At 47.2% G+C, this 22335-nt stretch overlaps 1 protein-coding gene across 3 annotated transcripts in view; it reads left to right on the top strand.

Moving 5' to 3' along the window:
• si:ch73-138n13.1 overlaps positions 1–21982 on the top strand; it is a 37348-nt gene extending 15366 nt beyond the window's left edge. The window contains exons 5-13 of one of the 3 annotated variants that reach the window (XM_042708295.1): positions 1–2719; positions 3126–3254; positions 17272–17381; positions 18210–18369; positions 19477–19624; positions 19824–19966; positions 20440–20588; positions 20973–21059; positions 21235–21982. The exon at positions 1–2719 is cut by the window's left edge and continues 1127 nt beyond it. In XM_042708295.1, coding sequence (XP_042564229.1) covers positions 1–2719; positions 3126–3254; positions 17272–17381; positions 18210–18369; positions 19477–19624; positions 19824–19966; positions 20440–20588; positions 20973–21048 — 3634 coding nt within the window. In that variant the 3' untranslated portion in view covers positions 21049–21059; positions 21235–21982. Of the gene's footprint in view, positions 2720–3125; positions 3255–17265; positions 17382–18209; positions 18370–19476; positions 19625–19823; positions 19967–20439; positions 20589–20972; positions 21060–21234 lie in introns of all 3 variants that reach the window. The other 2 variants (XM_042708294.1, XM_031570774.2) reach the window with 2 other exon arrangements.
• Positions 21983–22335: the final 353 nt, after the last annotated feature.

Below are 22335 nucleotides of genomic sequence, written 5' to 3'. Positions count from 1 at the left end.
ACAGGGTAGGGTGATCCCGCTACGTAGGAACCCTTCCCTGGATGCCGCACTAGGGAAGACCCCTCAGCAGCCAGAGCCTCAACGAAGGGATGGCGACGGAGCGAGGGAAAAAAACAGAGAACAGAAGAACGAAGGAAGGAGAGATCAGAGGGTCATGGATGAGGCGATGGAGGCAGAGAGACGCCTGTTTCAGGAGTTTGAGAAGAAGAGGGAGGAAGAGAGAGAGAGGGAGATGCAGAGAGAGATGGAGAGGAGGAGAGACGCAGAAAGGGAGAAGGAGAGACAAAGACAGCTGGAGAGACAGAAGGAAGCTGAGCGAGAGAGACAGAAGGAGATCGAAAGACAAAGAGAGCTTCAGTGGCAAAAAGAATTGGAGCGGCAAAAAGAGCTAGAAAGAGAGCGACAGAGACAGATTGAGTATGAGAAGCGAAAGGCAGCAGAAAAAGAACTAGAGCGACAGCGTGAGGCTGAGCGGGACCGACAGAAGCAGTACGAAAGGGAAAAAGAGAGAATGCTTGACCAGGAAAGGCTCAGGCTCCGAGAGTTTGAGCGCCAGAAAGAGTTGGAAAGGCGAAAGGAACTGGAGAGACAGCGAGAGATTGAAAGGGAAAAACAGAGAGAGTTGGAAAGACAGAGAGAAATAGAGAGACTAAAACACCTAGAGTTGGAAAGACAGAAGGCGTTGGAAAGGGAGAGACAAAAGCAAAAAGAACTCGAGAGGCAGCGGGAGTTGGAGATGGAACGACAGAGAGAGCTAGAAAAGCATAGAGAGTTAGAAAGACAGAAAGAAATGGAGCGACGACAGAAAGAAATGGAGAGACAAAGAGAGTTGGAGAGACAAAGAGAGTTGGAGAGACAGAGAGAGTTAGAAAGACAACGAGAGTTGGAGAGGCAAAGAAAGCTTGAACTGGACAGACAGAGAGAGCTCGAAAGACAAAGGCAGAGAGAGGTTGAGAAACAGAAAGAGATTGAAAAGCAAAAAGCCATTGAGCGATGGAAAGAGGCCGAAAAACAGAAGGAGATTGAAAGAGAGAGACAGAGAGAGCTGGACGAATTTGAAAGACTCAAGGAGCTGGAGAGACAGCGCCTGCTCGATTTTGAGGTGCAGCGACACAAGGATCGACTACAAGCAGAGTATGAGAAGCAACGCAAGAAAGACAAGGATGCAGAGCCAGAGAGGAAGAGACAACAGGAGCTGGAGCGACAGAGGAAAGTGGCGGAGGGACAAAAGAGGACCAGCGAATCGCCTCTTAGGCCCAAAGTGCTGGACCTGGACACTGTGATCCTGGGTGATCGGTCTGGAAGAACCCCCACCACGCCCACCGAGCAGTATTCTTCAGCCCGCTGGAAGCAGCCTTCTCCTCGGGCAGAGGAGCCCTACCGACTGGCCATTCTGGACATCGACTCCTTCAAGGCCCAAGCCCAGTCTGGTGTGGCGTTCCCAGTGGCAGGATTCCAGAATACAGAACCTTCTGGAACTCCCCTGAGAACACAAGCTCAGCCACAGACCCCTGAATGGGCGAAACCCCAGCCCTCATTTCCACACCATCCACAGCTTCAGCCTCAACTGCAAACACAGCCTTTTCATCCACCTCAGCACCAACCCCCAGACTGGACTAGAGTCCAATCTGCAACCCATCAGCAGCATCCTCAGTACCAGCCACAATCCCAACCTCAGACCCAATTTCCACCTTTTACGCCAGACTGGACAAAAATGCAGCCCCTGCCTCAACAACCACCACAGAACCACCATCACCAAACACAGCCCAACCCCCACCAGGCACCCCAGTACCAACACCATACACAGCCCAACCCCCACCAGGCACCCCAGTACCAACACCATACACAGCCCAACCCCAACCAGGCACCCCAGTACCAACACCATACACAGCCCAACACTCCGGACTGGACCAAACCACAGATGCCTCTCCAGCCACACGCACTCTCTCAACTCCAAACGCAACACCGACTGCAGACTCAGCCAGTCAGTCCAGAGTGGGTGAGACCTCAGGCCTCACCTCAAACTGCTCCCCATTCCCTCCCACAGCCCGTCGCACCACCCCGGGCAGGGGACCGTGGATTGGGCCTGGGCCTGGGAGAACCAGACTGGCTGGCAGGGACAAGGAGCACCGCAGGAACCAATCCAGCGTGGTCGCCATCCCAGGCTGAGGTCTGGCAACAAAGGCAGGATGAGGTTCTGGTGGATGACCCCTGGGTTCTGGCGGATTCTTCTAGAAGGTCTCATGGCGCCAAAACCATCATGGACCAAATGCTGCACAGGCAGCTTGAGAGACCTGAGGCAACTCCACTGATACCCTCACTTCCACCTCCTCTGATTCCCACCCCAGCGGCCACTACGGCACCCATGCTGTCTCCATCGTTCCATCCTGCCCCCACACCAACTTCGGCCCCTACCCCAGGGCCTTACACTGCCCCGACCCCCCAGACAACTCCCATGGTCCCCTCTCAAACACCAGACAGGCGTTGGGCGGGCTACCTCACGGAGACTGACTTTGCTGGGGCATCGCTGACCCACCAGTCCCACTCCTCTGCATCCACTCAGAGGCAAGAGACCTTTGGACACGGCAGCCAGGAGTCGGTTGTGCGGAATGCGGGGCAGTTCGCAAATGCAGAAGTGTCTGAGCCCATGGCCTGGGAGCTGGCCTCTCAGGGGCAAAGACCAGAGGGCAGATCAGCGCGAAGGGAACCGAGCCAGCAGGTAAAGGCTTGGAATATGGGCATCTATGTGTCTAAGCATTTATAGACATAAACATGGATGCTTGAATGTTGATTGTTTGAGTGTGTGTGTGTGTGTGTGTGTGTGGGGGTGTCTGCCTGCCTGTGTGCTTATGAGTTTGTTTACATGCTTGTTTCTTTGTGTGTGTGTGTGTGTGTGTGTGTGTGTGTGTGTGTGTGTGTGTGTGTGTGTGTGTGTGTGTGTGTGTGTGTGTGTGTGTGTGTGTGTGTGTGTGTGTGTGTGTGTGTGAGAGCGCGACACTGAAGCATGTATGTTAATTAACTAGGATCAGGAACATTGTCTGTATTATTTAACTGCATTTGGTGCTGTTGAAATGTGTATTTCTGACTGTGTGTGTGTGTGTGTGTGTGTGTGTGCGCGCGTGCAGGAGCTGTCTCGGATGCGCTCCAGGAGTGTGAGTCGGCGTTCGGCTCCGTGCGAGAGTACCGTGGACGCACCCATGAACCGCATGAGGAGCCGCAGCGCACACAGAGAGAAGGGAAGGCAGAGCTGGGGGGTGAGTCACAAATACACACGCTCACTCACTCACTTAGTCTCACACACCTGTTCACTCACCCACTCACTTAGTCTCACATACCTGCTCACTCGCTCACTCACTTAGTCTCACACACCTGTTCCCTCGCTCACTCACTTAGTCTTACACACCTGTTCACTCTCTCACTCTCTCAAAGACTTGGTCTTACGCACTTTTTCACTCACTCAACCATTCCCTTACTCTCTCACTGTGTGTGTGTGTGTGTGTGTGTGTGTATGTGTCCGTCCGCGTGTGTGTGTGTGTGTGCGTGCGTGTATGGGACCTGAGTAGTTTTGAGGCGAGTTCCTCTGACATTACTTATAAAATCTCCTCTTTATGATAGTGCACTGCATTCCTACTCCACCTGTTCCAACACCGGTAAAGACTCACACTCTCACTCTCACTCTCACTCTCACTCTCACACATACTCTCACACTCTCACCTATTGACTTTGTTTTCTATTCTTTTCTACTCTGTTCGCCACAGAGTGTTCAGTAGTGCTTCTTCTGCATGTCCTGAGTCAATATATAAATGCGCTGGATCTTGGAAGAATATGCACAAGGAATTGAATGTATGTGCTCATTCCTCACGTTACATTGTCTGAGGAATGCTTTCCACGGGTCACCACTGGTAAACACTTTTCTTTTATGAGTCAGCTCATTATGGGGCCTACAGAGACAAACCTAATAGGCAGAGAGTCATTTGCTCGAGTAAACATATTCACCTGTTCCCGTTTAACAAAACATGCACTTTGTGAGAAGTGACTTCAGCTTGCCTGTTGTGTGGAGAAACCTGTTTGGTGAGAGTGTAGACTGGGCTGGAAACCATGCTTCACAGATGCCACCTGGTGGTCTGATTTGAGTATGACATGTAGAATATATCTCACTGGCGTGTCCCAAAGAACCTGATCTTGCCTTATCTCGTTCACTGCCCTATGGGATAGCCTTTCAATCAGTTTCTTCTCATGGGTCATATGACTGCTCCCTGAGCCAATGAAGGCATTGGCTTACGCACATCAACAATCATTTGCAGACCTACACTAGCTCAGCTGGATAAGATATGAAGACTGAGATTTGCTGACTTGGATTTATAGATAGTGCTCTTATGCTTCATTTGAATAGCTGGCTTCATATTGTATATTATCTATACTCATTTATAAATATAGAAGTGAAGAAAAAAACACCTCGGCTAATTTTGAAAGGGACTCATGAAGGTATTTTGTATATGCGGCTGACATTAAATGAATCATGATAGTAATGTGCTCAAATCAAATCTCACTTTCAGACAGCTACTGCAGCTCCTTGGAGTGTGTCCTTCAAGTTTTTTATCTTGATGCCACCACCATGACGAACATAAACTGCGGAGCAGAGTCCTTTCAAAACAAAGATATCACAGTTCTTGGTGTAAGGCACACAGTAGTTGTGATGCACTTCAATCTAATCTGTGTAGGACACAGACATGCTTTCTCTGTACAGTCATAACTGTTTGTTCGAACAATCAGATGGATTGGCTGTTTTTTTTTTTTTCACAGAATGAGAGTAAGAATGTTATTCTTGATGAGCAGCTAAGGTTAAGCCCAGGAGAGCCTGCAGCCATGGTGGACATTTAAAACCCTCTGTTGAGATACTCACCAGTGCCTGAGAAAACCCGGTGACCCCGTAAAGCCAGTCTGTGTCGTTAATTAGTCAATTAAGTCCAGAGCTGTGGTGAGTGGCTGTGCTGCACAGTCAGTTCTAGATTAGGTTGGTGGGCCGGGTGAAGAGGCCGATTGGTGGATTATGTTCAGGGTCTGAGGAGGAACACCTCACACTTAACAGCAGGACTGTTGGACTGGCTGGCTGTGCTCTTGAAACAGAGGGAGTGCTTTTGGCTTTGGTCCTCTTCCACGCTTTCCTCCTCTTTTCTCTCTCTCTCTCTCCCCCTCCCTCTCTGTTTTTCGCTCTCTCCCTCCCTCTCTCTTGCGCTCTCTCTCTCTCTCCCTCTCTGTTTCTTTCTCTCTCCCTCCCTTCCTCCATCCCTCTCTCTCTCCCTCTTTCCCTCTAAGTTCAATGTAACCACTTCAATTCAATAAACCACTCAAGTACATGTCCACTGCTGAAGCGAAACAAATACAAGTTCAAATACACACTTTATTGAGTCTACGTTTCTCTTTCCTTCTCCCTCTTTATTTCTGTCTTGCACCATTTATTTGTCAATCTCTCTTGCACTCTGTAAGAAAGAGAGAGAGAGAGAGAACCTCTCTTTCTTTCTCTCCCTCTTTCGGTCTCTCTTGCACTCTGTAAGAAAGAGAGAGAGAGAGAGAGAGGTGGACAGAGAGAGAACCTCTCTTTCTTTCTTTCTCTCTCTCTCCCCCCCTGACTGGGTCGTCTGCAGAGGAAGAGTCATGCGCGCTGCTCATCACCCACGCTGCTCCCACAGCAGACGAGGGCCGGTCAGAGCGTGACTCACTTCAGGAGAGGAAGTTGTGTCTGTGCGTAGCGTAGTGAAAGCGCAGCCCAAAGAGACTCAGACCAAGAGTTAAACCTGAACTGCCAGAGAACCAGGGTAGTAGGGGACCTAGAAAGCTGCTTTACAGGTCCTCACCGAGAGCGCCCAACCACGAGTTGGATGTTTTATGTGTGCGGTTGAGTGAACGGTAATGGCGTTATACCTGTGTCCATCCTGCCTGAGACCCCTGCAGCGTCTGTGGGTAAGTTGGGTCTTATCTGTTGATTCAGAAGCTGTGATGCTAACAGGCAGTTCTGCTAACCAAAGCTCTGGGGACTGCTGAAGGGAGGGAAGGGTTTATGTTACACAGGAAACAAACCCGCAGCTGACTAGAGTCTCACAGCTTGCCACACATGAACTTGAGTCTATTGGAATCAAGAACTTTGATGATTCAAATGTCCTGGAAACATTTGTTGACCACCTGAAATCTACTCTTTTAAGTTGGAGAGCTCCAGTGTGTCTTTCGGTCAAGCTTTGATGATGTTAATGAGGAAATAAGGAACTTTAAGGATTCTTAAGATGTCATGAATCACTCACTTTGGTTGTGTAAAGCTATATAAGTGCATGTTTGAATGAACTTGAATAGCTTGATTATTTATCGTGATGGCTAGTCATTTCTGTAGTCTGTCTTTTAAAAAAATGTCCAGACCGCCCCTTTTGATTTTCTGTTTTGATACAATCCTGAAAGAGATGAGAGATGAGCGCTGTGGTGAGAGACTTCCTAAATTCCATGTTCGTCTTTTCTGCTTTCACTTTCAAGTTTCTCTATTGAAACCATTTCATAGCTGAAGTCCATATTCCCTTCAGTTCTGTCAGTGTACTGTTCCTTGCCACTGGCAGGCCTTACTGTAAAGCTGACAAGGCATGTCATCAGGAGAGGCTTCTGGCAATGTTGACTATGGTGACAGAAACCCTGGTTGATGTCACTGCTGACTCAGGCTTTTATGCGTGTTATACTACAGAAGTATTACAGCGCTGCCCAAGGTGTTGTGTGTGTGTGTGTGTGTGTGTGGGGGGGGGGGGGTATGTATGCTGTATAAGTGGCTATTTATCCACTGTGATACAAGTTTTAAAAGCAGTCTGTGCTCACCACTCCACGTGGGGTGGGTTGTGTGCGCTTCACATTTTGATATTTATGGGGGCTTTAGCATACTCCCACACACACACTGAACTTGCAACGGTCAATTCCTATCAAAGTCAGCAGTACAGTAATGACATCTGTTAGAGAGAGACAGACAGACAGTAGTACTAAGAGAGAAATGGTAAATAGGGCAAGCTTGAAGTGATTTATAGAATCAACTGTGTATTCAGAGAGAAAAGGTGAGAATCTAATGGACACTCAATTAGAAAGAAGAGTGCAGAATCTGAGTGATTGAATGGCCAGAGGTGTGCTGAAGACCACCTAAAACAACCACCTGAAGCTCACTGGTAGTGAGCAGTGTGCTAACAACACCAACGGATTCCATGTCTTCAATGTCAAGTCAACATGGTTATTGATAAAATGAAAGTATCCCTTTACTTGTAGAGGACTATGGATAAAAGCATCAGCTAAATGAAGGTGTGTGTACCATACACTTCTATAGTTCAGTGCCCTCTGTACGTGTAAATTGAGGCTCATAATGAAAACTTTTTATGTTTTAGGGATCTCTCTCTCTCTCTCTCTCTCTCTCTCTCTCTCTCTCTCTCTCTCTCTCTCTCTGCACTTAGTGATCTGCCATCCTGTTGTCGTTATTTGAAATAGAAGTCCACCCTCGGTTTCCTGTCTGTGCTAATGCAGGCCGTGTGTGTGTGTGTGTGTTCACACTCCTATGTAGTTGTACTGTTGACGCATGTGTGATTTACACTCATGTGTAGATTTACTCTACATGTAGTCAGACTGCAAATGTGTCGAAAGCTCTGCCATCACCACGAACCACAGAAAGTAGTCTGTGAGCTCATCATCACCTAATAGTCTGTGCATAAGCTACAACTCACCACTATAAAGAGATCATGCAGAACTAGCGTTCTGGTATAACTGTGCTTGTCTATTAGCACAAAAGAGAACTGATGTGGCTCAAGGCAGCTTTGGTTTGTGTGTTGCGTAATGAAGGTGATCAACAATAAAAAAAATAAATAAAAAAAGCATGTTTTAGTGTTACTGAAGGTACCACTTCACAGTGACTTTTAGAGAAGCCACTGGAAGATCAATAAAAAAATAAGGTTCTCTTGAAGAAGAGTCACTTTGAAATCCTCTGGCTTCCTTTTAGTGTAATACTTTGTTCTTGTATTTAGGGTGTTGACAGGGATTGTGTGACGAAATGAGCAGCTAAACTTCCATAGTAGGCCACCAGGGGGCAACATGAGACAAAACTGTAAAGGGTACCAGCTAATCGGCTTTACTTATGAATAAGCACTTCTGATTGTCCGGCTTGTGACGTGGAGGGTGTTGATGTGTAAGAGAAACCTGTCTGTGCATGTGTGTGTGCATGTCTTAGGCAAACACACACACCTACACACCCCACATAGACACAGATCAAAGACCAAAGCAAACTGGTATACACACTGTCACTGTTATGGGGAACGCTGGTTCTCTTCTCTCCCCGGACTTGTTTCTCAATTTCTCTGCCTTTTTCCCTTTTATTTTGTCCCTGCTTCTTTCTGTCCCCGAGTCCCCTTTTGCACTCCCAGAGATATGGGATCACTGGCAGGATTACATAATAACTCCACTCCCCCCCCTACCCCCCACCCCACCCCCAATCTCCTGCCTCGTTCCGATCACCCGCGTGCAGGAACAGCCACTGCAGCGCGTACATCACCCGCCTCCCTCCTGTCGCAAATCACCGGCTTCCCTCACCCCTCCTTCTCTCTCCCTCTCCCTCTCTCTCTCCCACACTCCCTCTCCCACATTCTCTCTCTCTCCCTGTTGCCTCCTCCTCTCTGTGTTCTCCTTGAGCACAAGTCCTCTAGCGCTGAGCACCGGGAGCAGATTCGCTGACGCATTCATCCCTTACCTGCTAGCACCTGCAAGGGAGGTGGGAGAAGAGGGCGAAAAGGGAGAGGAGCATCTGAAGGGCATTTTGACCTCTTCCTCTTCTGCTCCAGCCTCATGTGATGTTGTTGTTTCGTGGAGTGCTCCCTTAATGCACCAAGCAGAAGAGGCACTGCATACAGAATAGGACGGAGAAGCGGAGCATGGTGATCGGCAGCAGCAGCAGCAGCAGCAGCGACAACAGCAGTAGTGCCTGCGCGGCGATGGGCTTCCTCCCGGCTGAGTTTCCCCTAGAGAAAGCGCTTGGCCGGGGAAGCCGGCTGTGTCTCAGTCCGGCAAGGGATTTAACCACAGAGGTCTGAGTTTGGGCACGATCAGGACTGTGCCTGAGGAGGGTTTAAAAGACAGACAAGGATACAGAGGTGGTTGTTTTGGAGAAGAGACTTCTCTCGGGTGTGTGTGTGTGTGAGCGAGAGAAAGAGACGGGGTATGTCTATGTGCGTGTGGGTGGGGGGGGGGGCGCACGTGTTTAGGACTGTCAATCGCATTTGTTGACATAAGAGAAGAGAGTCTTGTAGATCTCATTGCTCTGTGTATATGGCAGTTTTCAGAAGTAGCTTCTGTGTCTGAATGAATCAGGGTTGAAACGTTCTCACACTATTTCGAGTGAGGAGAAGCTTTAAATAGACTAAAACAAACAAACTCCGATCACACAGGTGTGGTCGCCTTGCCTTCTGCAGGAGTCCCTTCACGTGGCACAAAAACAAAATGTCCTATCTGTCATTTTGAAGTTTATGTGTGTGTGTTTATGCAGAGGCATTGTGTGTGTGTGTGTGTGTGTGTGTGTGTGCCCGAACGAGCCCTGCAAGCTGTGGCGTTAGATGCGGTAACTTTAGGCAGCTCAGTTTCAGCTCAGACTGCAGAGTGGATCTATGGCAGCTGGGAGCACAGTCACCAGTCTCCAGCGATAAGAGATATTATTACGCTGAATTGCACTGTAAGAGATGCGACTGCTGTTTGCTTAGAGCCTGGATGAAGTGAGGACACTCTTGATGAATCAGAGGCTGTGCCTGACATTTAGAAACTGATTTTTGGGAAGATCCTGACAGCAAGAGCTGTGGTGCAGGACCTCTAACTGCGTGACTGTCAGATAGCCAAGGACTAGCTGGAATATTCTTGATGATCGTCACACAGCGTCACATCAGAGCTGAAGCAAAAAGCCACTGAGGACATGGGGATCAGTGGGAATGCAAGTGACGAATGTAAGTGACTATAGGCCTGCAATGCACCACCTCCTTTCCTCCTCAGCAGACCAACTCTTGAGACGCTTTGAGCTCATCTGTCACTCAAGAAAAAAGCTTCAGCTGAAGTTGCCAGCCAGCGTGAGCGTGATGAGAGATTGAGGTTGACTCAGCTAGAGGCCAGCTAACTGGACAGAGATCTGTAGGCTCTGTGTATGTGTGCTGTAGCGAGCGAGCAAGCAAGCAAGCGAGTGTGTGTGTGTGTGTGTGTGTGTATGTGTGTGAGGGAGATCGGGAAAAACTCCCTGACCTACTTCAGACCCTTACCCTTCAGCTCCACAATAGCAAGTGCCCCTCTCGTGCTCAGAGCGAGAGAGCAAGGATCTAGCTCTGGTGGCGCTTAGACAACAAGCCTCAACCAGGTCACCAGCTACCCGTGGAGGCCAGTTGAGTTGAGTTAGGGTGGGTCACACCATAACATAATTGCTGAAGGACTTGGATGGGACCAGCGGAGTTTCACTACTCATGCTGTGAAAGAGGAACCTTTTGATGCACCTCATCTTGACGACTACAAGAACTTTCTCTCAGTTCGGATCCAAAGCTCTGAAAAGGATGTAGGTGTACACAGGCTTTGTTCTGTTCTGTCACGTACAGGCAAGCGCATGCGTTTCCTGTTGGACTACAGCCAACCGTAGAGGCAAACAAAAAACCTGTTTTAAGTGTTTGCAAAAAAAAATCAGGACCTCTTGTGATTGTTGGCAGCAGACCCAGAACTGAACTTTTGGTTCCTGTCTGTAAACTCTTCATTCACACTCAGCAATGGAGTACCTTGGTGATAAGTTGACCGTGGCTCAATCACAGGTGACTGGTTGGGTGGGTAACGTTCGGCGCTCCCTGCAAGGGGCCCTGAGCTTCGTCTCGAGTAGTGTCGAGCAAGGAGGAGGAGGAGGAGGAGGAGGTGGTGGAGGTGTCGAGGAAGGCAGCGGCTTCAAGCGGGCGGCGTCTCTTCGTAGCCTGGCCTCCCGCAGCCGCGACTCCTTCCGGAGGCTCTCGCTACGCAGCCAACGCCTGTCGCTACGGAGACACCCCACCTCCCCTGCCACACCCACCACTGTAAGCAAATCTCGTCACACACTCACTTGCCATCACACACTCTGCTGTGCATTTGTCTAAAACTATAACCCCCACCAATCTTTGTTGTCAGATGACGCATTATGTTACCAAACCTTTTGATGTACAGAACCATGTACATCAGAGTCGAACATTTTCCATTCTTTTTTTGAAAGTCTGATTCGTCCAGCATTCTCTTCTCACCTCAGACTTTCTTTTCTTCATCCATTATTCCTAATCTTTTTGTTTTCTTAAATTGTATTCTCTTAATGCATACGCTCTGTTTGCCTTCTACCTCCACTCCCCTGTCATTAGCAGTCAGTGTTTAGTTCTCCTACCCACTCTCTGGAAGCTTTTGTTTTTCCTCATCGCAGTTTCAAACAGCACCCCTACATATCAAGAGTCCTCTGATCGTGTTTTAATAGGAGGAGCATCTCTATGATGATGGTGTGAAAAGCAGGGCAAAAACAGGCAGGGCCAGGGCAACCTTCCAGGTAATGGTTGCTATGCAGTGATAACCAGGTCAAAGGTGTGTGTGTGTGTGTGTGTGTGTGTGTGTGTGTGTGTGTGTGTGTGTGTGTGTGTGTGTGTGTGTGTGTGTGTGTGTGTGTGTGTGTGTGTGTGTGTGTGTGTGTGTGTGTGTGTGTGTGTGTGTGTGTGTGTGCGCGCGAATGCACTTGTATTTTTAGTAAAAGGACAGGTAGAGAGGTTGATCTGGTCGAGCTGGTCCTGTGTGTTTGCTACGCTATATGTCTGCATGGGACCTGTGCTAACGCTCAGCACAGAGCAGCCCTTGCCCACAGCAACACGGCGCCATATGTTAAAGATGTCAAGACTCTCATCCCCCGGTGGGAAGAGGAAGGAGGGAGAAATGTGTGTGTGTGCGTGCGTGCCTGCCTGTGTGCGTGTATAAGAGGAGGAAATAATAGAAAGCATGTTGTTTCAGGCAGATAAATAAGCCTTATGCCTCTCTGTGTCTTTCTCTGTGTGTGTTTGCTTTGTGTATGAGGCAGTAGCATATGTCAAAGCGTTTAAGGGGCTGCTGGTAGTGTAAGCTATCATCAGTCAATCAGTGTGGCTGAATAGATGCTTCTGATTGCAGGGTTGGGTTTCTCATGGCCTCTGGTGAGCCTGGCCACTAGCTGCATCCTACACACATACACACACACACACACACACACACACACACACACACACACACACACACACACACACACACACACACACACACACACACACACACACACACGAGTGGTGATCTGATTAGCCTAAAGACCTAGCTTGCTCTCGGCCTCTCTGGGCAACCGACAGGATGCATCCCTCCTTCTAACACTCGTCTTCATCCGCTCAAATCTGCACCCCTCACACGCACACATTTTCTGACTGTCCTTATTCCCTCTCCAATTTTCTGTCTTCCCCCATCCCATCCCATCTTTCCCCTCTCTCCCCCCCCCCCCCCCCCCCCTCTCCACGCTCAGTTTCTCTTCACACTGCTCACCCACTTTCTCTCCATTCTTTCTCACGTTCTCCACACGTTCTTTCCGGAAACTCTCCCCACTCTAATTCTGCCTCTCCTATTCATTGTCTGCATGCACGAGTGGAGCTGCTTCCCACATCTTCGCCTGAAGATCCCATCTCCTTTTATCATCTCCCTCTATAGCCCCCACCCCCCCTTGAGCAGCCACTCATCCCTGATGTTGCCCGGCGGCGTAACTTTACCCTCAGTGCCTCTTCACTCTTATAACGGCGTAGTTCCTCCTAACATCTCGTGACCACGCCTGATGAATCGAGTGGCTGTGATCGTCCTACGCAGTGTCATGGCAGGAGTGGTCTGTGGAGTGACCACGCCAGTGCTCAAATATCCGTTAATTGATATCGAACATCAATGAGAGAAGTTAATATCACTGCCGTTAACGAATATCAAACATCAAGGATATCTCTGCAGGGAGTGACTGAAAAATCTGAAAATCTTTTGACAGTTTCTTCTGTGTGGTGACATCCTATAGCTGATGGCATATTTCTAACGTTATCAGAGTTTTAGGCCTATATGGTGACGTGCCGCGGAGGTCCTGTTCGTCTCGTCGGGATTTATTTTCTTACACTGATCGGCGAACTATACATTATCCCTTATTTATACGGCTCCTCAGAATGTTGCAAAAAGTTCTATTGATTTGAATGGGCCACCTCAATGTTCAGAGGTCAAATATTTCCTTATAATGCCTGCTGCAATAAAAATGGGGAATTTGTTATACAGAGAGAAAATCTGGGCCTCCGGCTCTCCTCGTCAGCTGTGCTATTCAAAGGGTCAGTATGACCTTTGTGAAAGTCATGCACTGCCTCCAGAACCATACAGCCTACCCGCTGACCATGTCTTGTTCAGTTGGTGTTCTGGATAGAAATATAATTCTGATCACAGGAGATGCAAGAGTGGGTGTGCATAATGTAGTATCTGAGCTCTGAACTATTTGTTTGATGTGTAGTGGTCTAGCTTGGTCTTTAAGCTAATCAGATCACTGTGTGTGTGTGTGTGTGCAGGATGTGTAGTGGTCTAACTGTTTTATGGGGATTAGATGGTGAAGTTGATTTGCAACGTTGGCTTCCTTACTAGACTACAGCAGAATAGAGTACAGTGAGAGACAGAGAGACACAAAGACAGAGAGAGCAAGAGAGAGAGAGCGCAAGAGAGAGAGAGAGAGAGAGACCGAGACAGAGAGAGCTTGCTGTCCCCTGTGTTGACTTTGTTATAAACCTGCACTGTGGATGGGGGGAAATTGTGCCCCAGATGCGTCTAAAAATGGCCCTTGATCCACTGCTGGTGTCCTCCACACTTAGAGTGTAGGAGGCTCCAATATGCCTGTCTGTGTGTGCGTACCTGTGAATGTATGAGTGTATCAGGATTAAAGCGCGTTTTAATGTGTAGGTAACACAATAACACAATTTGCATGTAGCTGTTGGACACTGCCCAGACCTGCTTGTCTTATTATAGATAGGCCTGCCTCATCAGGTAGATGTGTAGGTCTGGAACAGTTTTCCCCTGTTCTTGCTAATATAGGCTGTATTGCCAATCAATGTTTTTGTTATTATCAGTACCGTGTTTAGCCTATGGGTTTCTGAGAAGACCGTCATCCCAGTTTGTATAGACACAGCACACTGCGTGCGTAGCATGGCCCACGTCTCCAGTATTAGTGCCACTATTGTATCATAACATTTATGGCTCAAGAGTATTGTGTAGATTTGTATGATGCTTACTGTTGTTGCTGCTGTTGTTGTTGTTGTTATATAAGGGCTTATGAAACACTTGTTTGTCCAGAAAGAGCATCAAACTGCTAACTGTCCTAAAAGGGGAAGAGAAGCAAGTTTGCCATATCAGTTTAGTTGTAAATGAAATATTGATGGGGTAGGGGAGAGTGCTGAGCCCTGTGTGCGTGCGTGTGTGTCTGTGTGCATTTAGATGGAGTTGGTATGTCGTCCTTATTTTTGGCAGGTCCCTAGATCGTGAATGTTTCAGAAGGGGGAAACGGAGCAGCAGAGAGCTCAGGAGAGATGTTGAACCAGAGGGCTCCACACTTTATTTGTACTTTTGTTTTGTCATATATATACTGAGGAACTATTTTTCTGTCTGCTCTCACTAGTGTGGCAGCGTTGGTTGGGGAGAGGAATCGGAATGGACTTTTTTTCTACTTTGACGTTTCTAATAGAGTGGCACATGATGTTTCAGGCCTGTTCCCACAGCGGCTCACTTCCCCCTTAACCAGCTTTACTGCCATGATGTTGCATAAGCCCTCTCAATCCACAGACATGTTATTTTATTCCCTCACTCTCTCTTCTCTTCTCTTTCTCCCTCTTTCCTCCTCTCTCTCTTCTGCCCTTTCTGGTTTTCCTCCTCTCTTCCTTGTGTGTTTGTGTTAAGGTGAGGGCAGGACAGAGGTGCGGAGAGAGAGAGAGAGAGAGAGAGAGATGTGAAAGTGCAGAAGCAGTGGAAAAAGTGTTGACGTCGGCTGGGACTTCACACACACATTCACACAAACACACTCACTCTCACACACTCACTCTCACACACACACACTCACTCTCCCACACACACACACACTCTCCCACACACACACACACTCTCCCACACACACACTCATACACACACACACAAGATAGATAGAGGGAGAGACAGAGAAAAATACACAGACAGAAACACTTGCATGGCCTATATAGACAGAGAGAGAGACAAATAGAAGTGTAGATATAAACACACAACATTCTCCCACCACCATACCTGAAAACCCCACCGCTCCATCTCACAGTCTAAGCACGTATCTATGTGCTCGACCCCTGCTTTCTTCTGCCTGTCCCCCCCTCCCTTTCTCTCCTCCCTTGCTTTCATCCGTTCATTGTTCTGTCACTTCCCCTTGGTGCACCCTTCCTGTCTGTGACGGACGAGGAACGGATGGAGTGAGTTGATATTCGTTTTCTTTCTCTCTCTCTCACTATTTTTCCTCATTCTATTGGAAAAGGTCTGTAGAGCACTTGACAAGAGATTGGCCGTGCCTCAGCAAGCAGTGCCTCCTGTTCTGATAAGGCTGCTGTTATTTGTTTTTAATAGGCCACTGAACCTTCACATAAAGAATGGCACATTGTTTGGCAAGTCGGCTACTCCCTAATACCGTCAATATATGCCCCAAGGCAATAGTTGTCTGACCTCACCTGTGTGTGTGTGTGTGTGTGTGTGTGTGTGTGTGTGTGTGTGTGTGTGTGTGTGTGTGTGTGTGTGTGTGTGTGTGTGTGTGTGTGTGTGTGTGTGTGTGTGTGTGTGTGTGTGTGGGAGGGAGGGAGGTTCGGTCCTACTCTTGTCCTCGATCTGGAAAACCCTCTCTACCCCCCTGAGTTTACACACACACACACATCTCCCCTCCACTGTCTTCCTGGCAGGAAAGGCGGTGATGATGAATGACATCCTGGACTGTTGTTTTTGCACTCACCAGCATGACACACACTACAGCTGATATACACAGGCACACTCACTTATCCACACGTCAGATGTCCTCTTCTGTTATCTCCTCTACACAAGGACCTGTTTATTATCCGTTTGTGTTATTGTATGCATGAAGGAATGAGGCAGGTTATGTGTGTGTGTGTGTGTGTGTGTGTGTGTGTGTGTGTGTGTGTGTGTGTGTGCGCGCACACAGGACACTGCACCCTCTGTACTGCCCTCATTAAAAGAGACACGGTTGAACACACACACACACACACACACACACTGGTCTTGGTCTCTCTCTCTCTCTCTCTCACACACATACTCACTGTTACTGTCTCTCCTTCTCTCTCTCTCTTATTCTCTCTCTCTGTTTTTCTGATGCTCTGTCCATCATGAGCTGATCTCATTGCTTCCCCTTGTCCAGCTGACCAGCTATGGCCAACTCAGCATCTCTCTCCTTCTCTATGCTTCCTTCCCTCTCTCTCTCTCTCTTTCTGTCTCTCTCTCTCTCTCTCTCTCTCTCTCTCTCTCTCTCTTGCACACACACAGAGACCATTGACGTAAACAATCAACCACCGTCAATCATGCATCACCCTATAAGAAGGTTTAGGACTTTAATAACTAAACAGCTAGCAAGTTTAGAGCAAGTTTAAAGCAATTAAATGTGCTTTAATTAAAAAAACACAAAAGGAACATCCAAAGGAAAAATAAAGATGAAGTGTGCAAAACAATATAAGATTTCAGATGAGTGTGAGCCAGTTGTGAGAGAGAGCACTTCTCTTTGCCGGACAAGATGGTGTAATTTGCCTGTTTCTCTCTTGAGGATATTGGGTTCAGTTGTGTGGGTGTGGGTGTGTGTGATGGTGATGTCACCCTAATGAGTTGCCAAGCATTGTGAATTAAAATGGTTTTCCATCATCTGACGCTGCCTCCATCTACTGGACAGATTTTGGTATTACATCATTGTTATACTCCCCCCACCCTTCTCTCTACCCATACATGCAGACATATAAACACATACATAATTTTATTGTAGCCATTACACTAATTCAAATAGACTAAACTAGTTTCCCTCTTGAATGCCTGTATTGTGCTCCATCTCAGTTGTCTTTTGGGCCAGAAACGTCTGTGAGAGAAATGAACCCTAAATACGGTACTCTGAACGCAAACCGTGTGTGTGTGTGTGTGTGTGTGTGTCCTCCCCTCCCTCTGTCCCTGCAGGAGCAGTTGAAACGGTGTGTGAGTGGTGAGCAGGACCCCAAGGACACAGACACCCTGGTGCAGGAGACAGACAGCCAGTACGGCACGTGGGAGACAGGACTACGCACCGATGACAGGTACTCAGCATTAAACCCATCTCTCTCCCTCCCTCTTTTTCTGTGTTTCTCCCTCTTTTTTTCACACACACACTCACTCATGCCAGCACACTATTAACCCATACATCTGTCCTGCTGAAGACTGGGTGATGCTGACTCACTGGCATGGACCAGGCGTAGGGAGCATCTCTGGAACTCAACACCAGGATCAATAGTCCCTATGGTGTTCTCTGTGCCCTGAAGGATGGCTCTGTCTCCAGCACTGCCCTCTTAGCCAGAGGCTGGGACACACACATACATCAGCTACAGGGCAGGGCAGGGCCCTTTTAGAGAAAAAAAAGAAGCAAATTAAATGAAGAAGGTATGAAGACTAGGCAAAGGGAGAGAGTGAACAGGGGGAAGTAATGAAGAAGCACAGCTGCCAGGATATCTCTCTGTTATGGAAAGAGAGGAAACAGACACAACAGTTAAATGAGAGCGGAAGTAGACTAATCAAATCTGAATGAATTTGAGTCCAGATAACTCCATGGTCTATACCATATCTGTATAAAATGTTGTATTATATGTTAAAACATGTTATGTGAGAAGTCCCCAAGTAAAGAAAGTAAATTAGACTAATGACTCCTCAGTGGCGTCATCAGTGATTCCTCATCCATTCCATTGGCCCCGGGGGACACCCTGTGGTTGCAGAAGGAATTACACAAAGAGCATAATGGCATTATACTCTACTTATCTGCTACGTTTATGTAACTGTGAAAGACTGTGCAACTGAATGAAAGAGTAACATCTTCATCTTTGGTCTGACATACACACACATTTTACATTTCTCTCTCTCTTTGTTTCCCTCAGTCTTACTCCAGCTACCCCATCCTCAGACGGCATCCTCACTCCATCACCACGGAAACCCACCCCCCCACACCCTCTAGGGGAGCAGACCACGCCCACAGACACTCCAGATGACTCCACCCCCTCACCAGAGGAGCCTGCGGCGCCCCTTCCCTTCCCTGAGGTTGGTCCCAAAAGAGACAATCGTTTGTTAACGGAGTGAAATAAATAGAAATAACACAAGGGGCCCTTTTTTGACGGCTGGCGGAAACAACCTATTATGCCCGGGTGCGTTATGTTGAACTCCAGCGATAAATGAAACTTTCTGATATCGGCGAGGTGAGATTCTTCTCCCATATCGTATCCATCCCCATTCATGAAGGCTACTGGTCCCTGCTGCTCTTGTGTTTCAGGAATCAGGTTATTTTCCTCTCTGGGGTATCCTATATTGGCAGTATATGTACATATACAGTCACCAGTAGCCTCGTGCCCACTCTTATACGCTGATCCAAATCCAAAGTAAAAAAATAAAACAGGAAAAAATCTAAATAAAGACAAAAACCGTAGTGGTTACCTGAGACAAACTCAGTGAGCAAAACACTTTCTTTTTTTTTTACAGGCTCAAAATCGCATACCCTGATTAACAGTCAGTTTGAAGGGATGTGGATAGGGCCTTCTAAAACAGGTCCGACAAGCTACTGTTATCAAAACTAATTGAATTGTTTTGAACAACAGAAGAAGTGGTACGGTTTATTCCTTGTAGAAGCGCTCCTGGCCAGAACTGTCCAGAACCTGCGTTGATATTGCCATCGTCTTCCATTGTAATCTCATCTGACGCATTAATTAACTCCCTTAATTAACTTTGGGCCTGGCTCTGCCCACTTAGTGCCCCTCTGCCCCCACCTTTACTCGCTCTGCAGCACGGCCATCTTCATGCAACAGTGCGCATGCGCTGCCATTTCCTCCAGGTGTTTCCACATCCAACATTGAGCCATGAAATCTTCTATCTACAGTGTTTATCTGTTGGAATGGTTCTGAGATTAGTTTCTTCATAATGTTACTGAAACTAGGCAATGTCCTCTATTTCTGTAGTTTACTGTTAAACAAAAACACATGAACTGTACGTACAAGCTACTTAGTAACAACTTGTCATGTCACTTCAGGGCCAAGAACTGATTCTGTGTGAGTGACTCAACATGTAAACTAACCACATTGTGTTTGTGTGTCTGCGTATTGTTTGCGTGTGTGTGTGCTTCTGTGCATCTTTGTGCGTACGTGTATGTGTGTACAGACCTCTATGTCTCTACTGGACTCCAGCGCCATGCATTCGAGAGTGCAGCTGGGTAAGAAGCGCAACAGGAGAGCCCCTCCCTCTAGAGTCGCCCGCCACAGTGCACTGCTGTCTGTCCTGCCAGAGAACCAGTACAAAGATTCCACAGGTACACACACACACAAACACACACACACACACACACAGACAGACAGACACTTTCACACACACACTCGCTCTCGCTCTCACACACGCACTCACACACACAGAGACAGTCACACACACACACACACACACACACACTCACACAATCCTTCTCTTTCCCTCTCTCACTCTTTATGCCTCTCCTCTTCTCTCCATCCCTCTAGAAGAGAAGGGTGAGCCATGTGAGCAGGAGGATCCTGACTCTGAGGAGAAACTAAGAGGTGCCCCCTGTTCCTCCTCCTCCTCCTCCTCGTCTCAGCCCCAGAGAGTGGCCCTGTTCCCGGGCATGGACCCCTCTGCCCTCAAGGTGAGGCACCACAGCTGGGCATATTCACTCATTCATTCACTGTCTAATTAATCTAATTACCTATACAGCTAGTTCATTATTCATTAACTCATATCAACTAATCTCCTTTTATTTTATTTTGTGATTTTATTGGCATCCAGTTACTTCCAGTTCAGTCAGCAGTGTATTCACTCATTCACTCATTCACTCATCATCCATTTAATCTACTTTCTTATCTGTCCAATTGCTATGTACCTTTTCATTAATCCACATATTCATTCATTCATAATTTTTTGAATGTGCTCAATTATTAACATCCATGTGCTTAATCAATCATGTATCTATGTATTTAGTTAATTTACGAATAACACGCTCTTCTAATTATTCAGTGAGTCGTGTGCGTGTGTGTGCGTGTGTGCGTGCGTGTGTGTGTGTGTGTGTGTGATAGGGATCAGTGATGGTTCTGTTGATGATGCTTTCTTCTGTGTTCTAAGGCCCAGCTGAAGAAGAGAAGTGACTCTGATAGCCCACCAGAGGGCACTGTTGCTCCCTCTCCATCTCAGCTCTCTCGCTCCCCAAAGTCACCCTTCCTGCCGCGTGCCTCTCGAGTGCTGCCCCCACCCACTGCAGGCAAAGAGAACGGGTAAACCCTGAGCGCACACACACACACACACACACACACACACACACACACAACTAATGCTCAGACAGTCCACAATACCAAACAGATCAAGTGCCTACTGTACACTCATTACTATTAACTAAAAGATGGTAGGGGGATCTTGGTACACGAGCATCAGCCTGCATATGTATATTTTTACAGCTGGATTAGTGCATTGGCACTCAAATCCAGGCTAAATCTACAGTGTTTGAGGGGGGGACAGCTACTGAGTAACCAAGAGCCTGTGTAATGACAGAATATATTGTGTGTGTGTGTGTGTGTGTGTGTGTGTGTGTGTGTGTGTGTGTGTGTGTGTGTGTGTGTGTGTGTGTGTGTGTGTGTGTGTGTGTCTGTCCGTGCCTTCAGGGAGGAGGCTTCACCGCAGTGGCTGAAAGAGCTCAAGTCTAAGAAGCGTTTGAGTCAGTATGAAAATGACAGCTAAGTCAGAAGCAGGTGAGCTCATTTGTGTCTGTGTCTGTGTGACTGAGGCTAAGAAGTTTCTTTGACTTTGCTTATCAGTTGGTTCTGATGCACAGCACAGGCCGTCTGTCAGACAGTCCAGTTCATCATTCTTTATCTCTCTCTCCCTCTCTCTCTCTCTCTCTCTCTCTCTCTCTCTCTCTCAAAGTTGCCTTAAAACTGGAGACTGCTGTACATGAAATCTCAAGACAGAAGCCTTAACCTTTGACCTGGAGTTGACATGGAATTCCACTGCTGCTGCTGACAACAACATTGATAGCGTCAATCACATTTTCCTCTTTCAGTTTCTGTCTCTCTGTTCCTCCTGCCTGGGTCACATACATGTGCATGGTGCCTTCATGTTAGGAAAACCTCTAGTGGTCCCATGGACAAAGGAACAAACCACAGACACACAAAGTGTCCCTCTGTCTTGGTGTGTTTGCTGTACCTGCAGTTCTTTTACAAAGTGTCCTGTCACACTGTTTGTATAGAGTCACTTTAATCATTACTGTCTTCAGAAGATCAACAGTGGGGTAGGAACAAATGCCCCAGGACTATGTTGCTTTCAGGAGCAGTTAGCCTGCAGCACCACACCAACTGTCAACCTGGAAGTACTTCTGAAATCTGAAGGACGGTCCAGTCACACCATTGTTTATCTGTCACTGTAATTATGTTTTGTTGTTATTGTTGTTTCTGTTACCTGGTTGTTTGTAAACATTTTGTTTTATTCTTGTTGTAATTTGTAAATCAAGGGATGATTGAGACAATCATCTGAAGCATTTGCCATAGGATCACAGGACTGGTTTGTAATTGTCAAGGACTAAAACATGTCATGTGACGGTGTCATCCCTGGGCTCACTGTCAGAAAGACTGTATATTGTATGTATCTGCAATAAAGTCAAAGTGTAATCATGAAATGCTATATTTGTATTATTGCTGGTTCGGAACATTGACCTATATTAAAACATGCTAAGAAATGTGATCAGTGTCCAATCCTTTATCTGAAGATCTCAGTCTTCTTTCTATTCAGCTACGTTTCTAAGCTAACTGAACCCATTATCTTGTCTGTTTGTTAAAAAGGGGTGTTTCTATAAAAGCAGTCTTCTTGTTATTTAATTGGAAACAAAAATAACACCTACAAATGCTTAGAAGATGTGAATAATGTTCTCAGATGGAAAACACAGAACAAGAGGGATCTGGTCTTCGTTTTTCAATGCAGTATTAAGGAGTGATCTTAGAGAGCTAATTTGATCTAAAAATACAGAGCCAA

Source organism: Clupea harengus, chromosome 7 (assembly GCF_900700415.2).
Source record: "Clupea harengus chromosome 7, Ch_v2.0.2, whole genome shotgun sequence".
Classification (NCBI taxonomy): Eukaryota; Metazoa; Chordata; class Actinopteri; order Clupeiformes; family Clupeidae; genus Clupea; species Clupea harengus.
The sequence above is the reverse complement of the archived record's forward strand: the minus strand, read 5'-3'. Positions and strand labels throughout refer to the sequence as shown.